Genomic DNA, 11,195 nt, shown 5'->3' on the forward strand with positions numbered 1-11,195 from the left:
GAAAATGAAAATGCTCACGAGGGCGCGACGATGCTCATGAGGGCGCCTGTCCAGCCCCCTCGTGAGGCATGTGAGGGAGAGTACAGGTCGAAAAACGAGGTACCGAGAGTAGAAAAGGAGGCAAAAGGCAATGGAACCAGGTCAGCAAGGAACACCACAAAGCAAATTCTCACTAAAAGGGGCAAACCAACTGCAGAAAGCAAATGAAAAGCCGCGTTCGGCACCTAGTCTAGTCTTCTTGTCTTCTCACCAGCGTGGATCTAAGTGCTGCCACTAAGACGTGGGAGGGAGCCCCTGAGTCCCAAGGGCGGCACTCCTGAGACTCCGGAGCGTGTATAGCCCCACTCATTATTACGTGAGAGTGTCACGAGCGGAGATCTTCACAGGCACCGGGCCTTGCTTCATGGGTAGAACCTCCGGAGGTGCTGGATGTTCCAGGCATTCTGGATGGGGATCCCGTCCCGCGTCTCCAAGCGTGCGGCGCCTGGCCTAGAGACGTGGGCAACCCGAAACGGGCCCTCCCACATGGGTGAGAGCTTGCGCAGCCCTTCACTAGAGATCCCCCGCCCCTAGACAAGATCACCCACCTCGAGCGTCCTGGAGTGGACGCTGCAGCAGTGGTACCGTCCCAGTGCCTACTTGTACCTCGCAGCTCGAAGCGAGGCTTCACAACGGCGTACCTCCCCCAGCACGAGGTCCATCCCCCGCATGGCATCCTTCTACGTTTCATCAATCGCCAGGACCCGCGCGGAGCGATGCCTGACCTTATGTAGGAGAACCGCTTCTGCTCCATAGACGAGGAAGAATGGGGTCTTGCCTGTCGGCCTGGTGGCGGTGGAGCGGATGGACCACAACATGGACTGGAGCTCATCATGCCAGCCCCTGCCGCAGGCCTCGAGATTCTTCTTGAAGGTCCTAGTCTTAAGACCCCTCAGGACTTCTGCGTTCGCGCGTTTGACCTGGCCGTTGCTCCTGGGGTACACTGCGAAGGCGTAGCAGATCTGCGTTCTAAGGATAGCACAATATGTTTTGAAGAGATTGCTAGTGAACTGTGAGCCATTGTAGGTGATGATGCAATTAGGGACCCCAAATCGGCTTACGAGGCCCTTGATGAACTTGACCGCTGACCCAGCTGGGATGGTGCGGGCGGCTTCCACTTTTGCCCACTTGGTGAGTTTGTCGATGGCGACGTAGAGGTAGCGGTAACCTCCAGGCGCTCGAGGGAATGGGCCCAGGATATCCAGCCCCCAGACCGCGAACGACCATGAGAGCGGGATAGTCTAGAGGCCCTGAGTCGGCTCTCGGATCTTCTTGGCGTGCAATTGGCAGGCCTCATAGGATTTCACCAGCTCGGCTGCGTCGTTGAGTGCCGTGGCCCAGTAGAACCCGCTGCGGAAAGCCTTGCCCACTAGGGTGTGCGACGACGAGTGGTGCCCGCAGTCTCCGCCTTGTATGTCGGCCAGCAACTCATTTCTCTGTTCCCTGGAAATGCATCATAGAGAAACATCATTTGGCCGCTTCCTGTATAGCTCACAGAGGGAGTCCTGGATTAGGGGGTCTCCGGACAGCCGGACTATATCCTTCGGCCGGACTGATGGACTATGAAGATACAAGATTGAAGACTTCGTCCCGTGTCCGGATGGGACTCAACTTGGCGTGGAAGGCAAGCTAGGCAATACGGATATGTATATCTCCTCCTTTGTAACCGACCTTGTGTAACCCTAACCCCCTCCGGTGTCTATATAAACTGGAGGGTTTTAGTCCGTAGGACAACATACAATCATACCATAGGCTAGCTTTTAGGGTTTAGCCTCTCCGATCTCGTGGTAGATCGACTCTTGTAATACTCATATCATCAAGAATAAATCAAGCAGGGCATAGGGTTTTACCTCCATCAAGAGGGCCCGAACCTAGGTAAAACATCATGTCCCCTGCCTCCTGTTACCATCCGCCTTAGACGCACAGTTCGGGACCCCCTACCGGAGATCCGTCGGTTTTGACACCGACATTGGTGCTTTCATTGACAGTTCCTCTGTGTCGTCGCCGTTAGGCTTGATGGCTCCTACGATCATTGATAGCGATGCAGTCCAGGGGGAGACTTTTCTCCCCGGACAGATTTTTGTGTTCGGCGGCTTCGCACTGTAGGCCAACTCGCTTGGCCATCTGGAGCAGATCGAAAGCTACGCCCCTGGCCACCAGGTTAGGTTTGGAAGCTTAAACTACACGGCCGATATCGCGGAGACTTGATCTTCGACGGATTCGAGCCCCTGCCTTGTGCGCCACGCGGTCATGATGAGTATGATTTAGCTCTACCATCGGACAGTGTTCAAGAAATCACACCGGCAGCCGCTCCGACCCTCAATTTGGATCCAGTCATGCCATCCATGGACGGGTGGATAGACCCCGCCACGGAGGTTGTATCCTCTGCGGCAATCGAGCCAAATATCGACCTTACCCTTCACGAGAGCCGTGTTACCAAACTGCCGGATCCTTCTCCGGCCACGGACTCCGAACCGCCTACACCCGTTCCTGTCGAATCCGATTGGGCGCCGATCATGGAGTTTACCTCCGCCATATTTTTCAGCACTCGCCCTTTGGCGACATACTGAACTCATTAAGGTCTCTCTCCTTGTCAGGAGAGTCCTGGCCGAACTACGTCCGGCCGGATTGGGATGCGGATGACGAAGAAATTTGCCGCCCACCACCCACTTAGTAGCCACTGTCGATGACTTAACCGACATGCTCGACTTCGACTCCGAAGACATCGACGGTATGGACAACGATGCAGGATACGAACAGGAACCACTGCCAACAGGGCACTGGACGCCCACTTCATCACATGACGTACACATGGTTGACACACCCAAAGAAAACAACGACGAGGAACGGAAGGACGCAACGAAGGGTTGTTCCCTCGAGAAGCAGTCAAAGCGGCGGCGTAAACGCCGCTCCAAATCCCCCCTCGACAGAAATAATGATCATATAGACCCAGCGATAGAGCAGGGTGAACCATCGCCCGACTAGGGCAATATGGGGAATCAAACCGAACAACCCGACTCCGTCGAAGATAACAGTCCGGACGACACCACACCGGACAGGCGCCAGGAGCAACATAACGCCCACCAAAGGCTTGTTGCCATGGCAAGGAGCCTGAAAAAACAGAAGCAAAGGCTCAACGCTGCACAAGACACACTCAAAATCAAATGGAGTGAAGTACTCAACACTGCAACGAAGTATGGCAGTAATCGCTACCTGAATTTGATGAGGAGGCCTTAGATCCTCCACAATTAAAAAATAAAATGGCCATCCGGTCGGATAGATGACCTCATAGCCAACATAAAGCGGCAAAGGACGCCGCACATAAACAAGTATGCGATCTGCGTAAGGGCTCGCATCAAAAGGACGGTGCAACCAAATCCATCTATGGACCACACAAGCGCGCGCCAACATACAATACAACACAACAAACATCCGAACACCACGGTACACCCAAATACAGGGGTGCCTCACACCCTCTATGTTTCACCGACGAGGTGCTGGATCATGAATTTCCAGAGGGATTCAAACCCGTAAACATATAGGCGTACAACGGAACAACAGACCCTGGGGTCTGGATTGAGGACTACATCCTCCATATCCATATGGCTCGAGGAGATGATCTCCACGCCATCAAGTACTTACCCCTCAAACTCAAAGGGCAAGCTCAGCACTGGATTAAAAGCCTCCCTAAAAACTCCATCGGAAGCTGGAAGAGCTCGAAGACGCCTTCCGGGCAAATTTTCAAGGGACATATGTCCGACCACCGGATGCATACGGTTTAAGTCATATAACTCAACAGCCCGGTGAGTCAGCGCGAAAACTTTGGAACAGGTTCCTCACTAAAAAGAACCAAATAGTCGACTGTACGGACGCCGAAGCATTAGCAGCTTTCAAGCATAGCGTCCGAGACGAATGGCTTGCTAGACACCTTGGTCAAGAAAAGCCGAGAACAATGGCAGCATTAATAAGGCTCATTATGCGTTTTTGCGCGGGCGAGGACAGCTGGTTAGCCCGATGCAGCACCAGCGACCCAAGTACGTCCGAAGTCAGAGATGGAAACGGGAAATCACGACACAGCAAGAATAAGCGCCGGAATAAAGAACACAGCCCGAAGAACACGGCGGTAAATGCCGGATTTAGAAGCTCTCGGCCAGGCCAACAGAAGCCGCCCTCCAAAGGCAACAGAGCCGAACTGTCCAGCCTAAACAAAATTCTGGACCAAATATGTCAGATCCATATCACCCCTGATAAACCTGAAAATCATACCCACAGAGAATGTTGGGTCTTCAAACAGTCCGGCAAGCTCAATGCCGAACACAAGGGGCAGGATACACCTAGTGAAGACGAGGACGAGCCTCGCAAGCAAAGCACAGCGGAGCAGAAGAAATTCCCACCAGAAGTCAAAACAGTCAACGTGTTACACGTGAGAAAAGGGAGAAACAAAGTGGCACCCTTAGAGAAACATGCCCCAGGGCCTATCACCACGGAGCTCCACCACTGGTCGTCCCAATCGATCACCTTCGACCATCGGGATTACTCGGCAAGTATCCGGCGGGCAGGATGGGCTGCCTTGGTATTAGATCCTATAATTGACGGATACCACTTCACACGAGTCTTGATGGACGGCAGCAGCAGTTTAAACCTGATATATCAGGACACGGTCCGCAAAATGGGGACAGACCCAACAAAAATTTGCCACAGCAATGCTACCTTTAAAGGAGTAACGCCAGGCCCGGAGGCTCACTGCAGGGGCTCCCTGCTACTAGAGGTTATATTCGGCTTCCCCGATAACTTCCGCAACGAAAACTTAACTTTCCACGTCGCTCCGTTCCAAAGTGGCTATCAAGCACTACTCGGACGCGAAGCTTTTGCTCGCTTTAACGCAATACCGCGTTACGCTTCCCTCAAGCTCAAGATGCCCGGTCCACGCGACATCATTACAGTAAATGGAAATATTGAGCGCTCCTTGTGCGCCGAAGACGGTGCGGCCGCCTTGGCCGCCGCACACTAAACGTCCTCACCAACTCAAGCATTTGACAGGTCGTTAAGACCACGGACATGGCTAGATGAGTCTGGCTCAGCTATATGTAATTAATATAGGTTTAATGGCTATACCCCTATTACAATACAAGAGGCTCAACGCACGCGCAAAAGTGGCAATAAGGCTCACCTCTACTCATTTTCAACTATATATTGATTATTTAGTATAACTTAACTTTTGCACGGCAACTTTTCAATTCAGTTCCTCTCTTTTTCAGATGACCATCGTGCTACACCCGTCCAGGATACGGCACAACGGAGACACAGGTGCAGACGTGCAGCATGGACCCGTTCCAAGGATTCTTTGTAGATTAAGACCCTGCGTAAACCTTTTTTACTGTCTCTTGTTGATTTACACCCCTCGTATTCTCAGTACAACCGAGAAGGATGCTGACGTCTTGGCATGTGGCCACACCAGAATAATGCACGTACCTGGACACCAGGGGCTTATTACAATGGGTACTATTTAGACCCGGTTTACACCATAAAGACCGAATACCTTAGGGAGTGTTCGGCATCACGAGTTTAGCCTTATATGCATCAGCTCCGAATCATGTCTTTGGTCAAATGTTGGGTTTGCCCGGCTCCTGTGTTTTGCTGCCTTCGTTCCGCTCTATCGGCTAAGGAGGCACCAGGAGAACTACTGCGATTGTGCCCTGGTTCATCCGGACGAGCACCTCAGTAGAGAAAGCCGAAAACTGACTGCCATGATATAGCGTGAGACTGGTCGACCACTCGATGACCTATTGGAATCTTCGGGATTCCTCCGCATTAACGAAGGGCCGTTTCCCGGCCAGGCATGTACGCACCCCGAATCCGGATGAGTGCGGAGCCACCAGGGGCTATATAGTAGCCCCACTGTCAAACTCCTATGGCTAAGTGAAAGTGTTAAAGAATTATAGTCCGGTTGCCTAGTTCGCTGCACTATCACCTCCTTATTAGGACCAAGACGTTGGATTAAGTGTGAATACGTGTCTTCTGCAAACACCCCCGCATTATATGCGTGGGGGTTGAAGCCGACGACTGCAATCTTTCAGGTTATATACATGTATACATAAACGGCCGCACAGGAGGCATCACAATACTTTCGGGCAAAAGTATAAATACAGCCTTGATAAATTCAATAAAATGTTGTTTTTACAATGGGAATACATGTCACTCAAACATAACATTCTTTGAGCACTGGGCCTCTATCGAACGAGTGCCCTCAAGAACTTCTTCAAAATAGTGCTCGGCAGCCACTCGGCCTATGGCCGAACCCTGTGCCGCGACAGTGGTGGCATCCATCTCTGCCCATTATGTTTTGACATGGGCAAGGGCCATCCGCGAGCCTTCTATGCATGCCGACCTCTTCATCGCATTAATGCGTGGCACCACACCAAGAAACTGCTGCACTAAGCTAAAATAGTTGTTCGGCTTTGGCCTTTCCGGCCACAGATGATCCACGACAGACCTCATGGCGAGTCCGGACAATCTATTGAGTTCGGCCCATTCGGCAAGCTGATCAGTCAATGGAAGCGGACGCTCTGGAACGTTAAATTGTGACCAGAACAGCTTGTCCACTTCACGATCTGTTTGATCTCGGAAGTATTCGGCCGCATCGACAGTGCTCGCCGCTAAATCCATCTATGCATCGCCGAACTCCACAGCCGATCTAGAGGGGCATACCGTGGATCGCCGAACCTCCTCCGCAGCATAAAGAGCTTCCCAGCCACAATGTCCCCGGCTTCATGCAGTTCCTCCTTCTTCACTCTCATTGCAGAGAGGGTGTCTTTGGTCGCCATTGTGGCCTGTTCAAGGTCCATAGCCTTTGCCCGGTTTTCTTCTCCAAGAAACTGGCAGCGGTCGGCAGTGTCTTTTAACTTCACAGCCATTTTGGCCATTTTCTCTTTGCTCTCGTTATGAGCGGCCTTCTCGGCTCTCAACTTTTCGGCCGCCTTCAAAGCGGCCGCATTACTACTCCTTGCTTGCTCCTTGGCTCGGGCAAGCTCCGCCCACAAGGCCTCCACGGTGGCAGCTCCATCTGCAGTCACAACATATTAAAGATACTGGCATCACGCTGCTCTTACTATGTGACATCCACTATAAATATCACCTACCCTGGGCCTCGTCAAGCCGCCTGTTAACAAGCTCGATGTCGGCATCCGCCGCATCCAGTTGTCGCCTTAGTTCGGCAACCCCATCAGTCCGGCTAGCTACCGGAGCTTCAGACACCTGCACATAAAGGCGGTCTAGTTATTGCCTGGGACTATGATCCTCTGTTCGCCGCCGTTCTCGACGACAACCAGAGTCTTAGGGGCTACTATCTACACAGGGGACACCTAAAATGTATGGTACCATCACAAATGTATATCATTTCACGTACCTCAAAGCCCGTCAGTAGACTCATAAAGGCTTCATGCAACCCGTTTTCGGCAGACGAAATCCTTTCAATCACCGTACACATTAATGTACGATGCTCTTCTGAGATAGTCGCTCGCTCTAGCAGACCCTTCAGTACGTCTGACCGCATACCAGATGGTGCCGTACTCTTTTGATTGCTCTCTTCAAGAGCCGGATACTGAGGGCTTCGGGTGACCATGGGATTACCTTCTGGCCTTGCCGGATCCGGAGAAACTCTCCGTGAGGACACTTCAAGGTCACCTGCTTCTTGAGCCAGGGAATCCGGGGGAGGCGTTTCGCTCTCCATCATCTCCGGAAGAAGATCCCCCGAAGACAAGCTCTGCTAAGAAGGGCTCAGATCCGAACTGCAAGATAAATGCTTCAGTTATCTTCCTTAGAAGTAAGGTAGTATATCTTCACTATTAAAGTACTTTTTGATCACTTACAGCTCGTTAGAGGGCTGATCCCCGCACGGACTTTGTGCGGCAAGAGAACCCTCCGAGGCAGGAGCCTCTGGTGGAGTTTTCTTCTCCCGTTTGGAAACCTTGGTTTCCGGATCATCAGAGGTAGTCCTCTTCCTCCCCTGGGGCAAGGGAATGTCAGATTCTTCCCCTTGGTTATCGTCCCTCACGGAGGCACTCGTTCCCTCGGTTGGAATAGGTAGCGGTGGAGGCCAGCTTTCGCCCCCTTTATTCTCCCCTTCGTGTTCCCTTGAGGGCACCGGGCAAGGTGCTGGCTCGAGCATCTTTTCCAGCTCCGGATTGTCCAAGCCTTTGGGAAGGGGGGCCGAACACCGGATCATCTTCGCCTTTGTTATCCAGTCCTGGTCAAAAATCGATTCTTCATAATGACGTCATGATGAATGAAAGACAGTGTGTTCAGCTAGAGGATTACTTACTTGGGCCGCGGTGCGGTTGCTGCTCAAGCCCACGTCCTCGGAGGTGTCCGGACACTCTATTTGGGGTCCGAAGAACAACTTGTACATCTCCTCGTTCGTCAGGCCAAGGAAATTCTGAATAGCGCGTAGTCCTTCTGGGTTGAATTCCCACAAGCGGAGGGGTCGGTGTTTGCAAGGCTGAACTCGACGAACCAGCATGACTTGCACTACCATAACCAAACTAAAATCTCCCTCGAAGAGATCTCGGATGCGGCTCTACAGTATGGGCACATCCTTGGCTGGACCCCAGCTCAGCCCCCTGCTGATCCATGACATCAGTTGTGGTGGAGGGCCCGAGCGAAAGGCGGGGGAAGCTACCCACTTGGCACTTTTGGGAGCGGTGATGTAGAACCACTCCCATTGCCATAATCCGGATACCTCTGGAAAGGAACATTTTGGCCATGGAGCTCCAGCAATCTTGCTTATTAATGCACCCCCGCACGCTGCATACTGCCCCTCGACCGTCTTCGGCTTCACATCAAAGGTCTTGAGCCACAGGCCGAAGTAAGGGGTAACGCGGAGGAAGGCCTCACATATGACAATAAATGCCGATATGTGGAGAAAGGAATCCAGGGCTAGATCGTGGAAATCACGCCCGTAAATAGAACATCAAACCCCTAACGAAGGGATCCAGAGTGAGGCCTTGTCCTCGGAGGAAGTGGGAGATGAACACAACGTCTTCATTGGGTTCAGGAGTAGGGATGACCTGCCCTCGGGCGGGCAGCCGATGAGAGACTTCGGCGGTCAGGTATCTGGCCTCCCTCAACTTCTTGATATCCTCTTCCGTGACGGAGGAGGGCATCCACCAGCCCTGGAGGCTGGATCCGGACATGATTGAAGGTCCGAAGCACCTGACCTGGGCTTTGAGTGTTAGAACTTGAGGCGGGGGAAGGATTCAATTGAGCACGGGAGGAAAAAAAGTAAAATCCATGACCCTTTATAAAGAGGGTGAATATAAAGCGTCCTCCTCATGGCCGTTTGGGACTTGCCTAAAATCTGGGAGTCCTAGGCGCGGTTGGGTTACCCATGACCGTATTGATGAGAATCCTGTAATAAGGGGGACACGATCTCTGCTTTGACATGACGTGTCAAGAAACTACCTCGCATTATGTGCGGGGCTAGTTGAAGAAAAACGGTTCGAATAATCACCGAGCCATGGCATGATGTCATGTTGCCAAAACGTGTCAGCAGATTAGATTTGTGGAAATATTATTCTCTCTACAGTGGTATGTGGAACTTATTTTGCAGGGTCGGACGCTATCCTTTTATTTGAACTCTTCTGTGGTGTATCCGGAGGAGGAACCCACCCTGCAATGCCGAAGACAGTACTGCGCGCCAGAATCATCGTCATTGAAGCCTGGTTCAGGGGCTACTGAGGGAGTCCTGGATTAGGGGGTCTCCGGACAGCCGGACTATATCCTTCGGCCGGACTGATGGACTATGAAGATACAAGATTGAAGACTTTGTCCCATGTCTGGATGGGACTCTACTTGGCGTGGAAGGCAAGCTAGGCAATACAGATATGTATATCTCCTCCTTTGTAACTGACCTTGTGTAACCCTAACCCCCTCCGGTGTCTATATAAACCAAAGGGTTTTAGTCTGTAGGACAACATACAATCATACCATAGGCTAGCTTTTAGGGTTTAGCCTCTCCGATCTCGTGGTAGATCAACTCTTGTAATACTCATATCATCAAGAATAAATCAAGCAGGACGTAGGGTTTTACCTCCATCAAGAGGGCCCGAACCTAGGTAAAACATCGTGTCCCCTGCCTCCTGTTACCATCCGCCTTAGATGCATAGTTCGGGACCCCCTACCCGAGATCCGCCGGTTTTGAAACCGACACTCACCGTCTTGAATGCAGTATGCCATAGCCTACCGGGCCACATGCTCCGCGTCTTCCTCCTTCTCCGGCAATGTGCCTTGCGTCAGGTACGCCCTGAACTCCTCGATCCTGCACCCCTCCTGAGGCTCGAGCGCTAAGAGGAGGCGCGCTCCTGAGGTCGGGCCACAGGCGGGGGCTCCCCAGGCTGGTGGCTGGGGGAGCTCCAGGCGGAGGCTCCCGAGGCTGTTGGCTGGGGGGGCTCCTTCTGAGGTGGCGCCAGCTCTGCAGGCGGAGGTGCCGCCGAAGGCTTGAAGAGCCATTTCTCGAAGACGCCAGGCTCTTGGGGTAGCTGCTTCGATGCTCTTTTGGCGGTGTCGTCGGCCTCCTTGTTGGTGCCACGGGGCACATGCTGTAGCTCCAGGCCTAGGAACTGCTTCTGTATTTTGCGTATCTCCGAGAGGTGTGCCTCCATGTGCTCATCTTTTGGCTCGTACACCTTATTGGAGAAGTTGATGAGGAGCTGCAAGTCTCCCTTCATGGTGAGGCGTTTCACCCCCAGGGCCACCGCAGCCTTGAGGCCGGCGATGAGACCCTCGTACTCTGCGATGTTGTTGGAGACCTTCTCGCCCTGCTGGAAGCAGAGCTGCACGACGTAGTAAAGTTTGTACTAAGTGGGCGAGATGAGCACTGCTCCATCCTCCGCACCCTGGTGTGCGAACGTGCCATCAAAGTACATGACCCAGCCATCCGGCGCTTCACTCCCCGGCGAGAGGGATCGGTTCTCGCCTGCTTCGAGCTCTGGGGTGTTGGTCCATTCTGCCACAAAGTCGGCGAGTGCAGCCCCCTTGATGACCCTGGTTGTGCTGAACTTCAGGTCAAAAGCTTGCAGCTTGATGTTCCATTCGGCAACTCTTCCCGCAGCATTGGGGTTCTGAGCACTCTCTCCAATGGGTAAGCTGAGACGACCTTG

General features: G+C 52.7%; 1 protein-coding gene across 1 annotated transcript; it reads right to left on the reverse strand.

The window, feature by feature from the left end:
• Positions 1 to 1,280: 1,280 nt before the first annotated feature.
• On the reverse strand, positions 1,281 to 10,763 carry LOC147985344 (uncharacterized). Its single transcript, XM_087541523.1, has 3 exons — positions 10,413 to 10,763; positions 6,748 to 6,914; positions 1,281 to 1,482 (listed from the first exon to the last, which is right to left on the reverse strand). The coding sequence occupies exons 1-3, from the start codon at positions 10,761 to 10,763 to the stop codon at positions 1,281 to 1,283; spliced, it is 720 nt and encodes a 239-aa protein (XP_087397649.1).
• Between the last annotated feature and the right edge of the window lie 432 nt (positions 10,764 to 11,195).

The sequence above is a fragment of the Triticum urartu genome, chromosome 2A (genome assembly GCF_056163025.1).
Source record: "Triticum urartu cultivar PI428250 chromosome 2A, HENAU_Tu73, whole genome shotgun sequence".
NCBI lineage: Eukaryota > Viridiplantae > Streptophyta > Magnoliopsida > Poales > Poaceae > Triticum > Triticum urartu.

What these genes read in the sequence shown, in the direction of transcription:
- LOC147985344 (XM_087541523.1), bottom strand. Translation starts at nt 10,763, where the DNA reads ATGAAGGGAGACTTGCAGCTCCTCATCAACTTCTCCAATAAGGTGTAC. An exon ending in AGCCTGGGGAGCCCCCGCCT is followed by an intron (nt 6,915 to 10,412) that starts GTGGCCCGACCT and finishes GACCGCTGCCAG; the next exon opens with TTTCTTGGAGAAGAAAACCG. An exon ending in AGGAGGTTCGGCGATCCACG is followed by an intron (nt 1,483 to 6,747) that starts GTATGCCCCTCT and finishes ATGCATTTCCAG; the next exon opens with GGAACAGAGAAATGAGTTGC.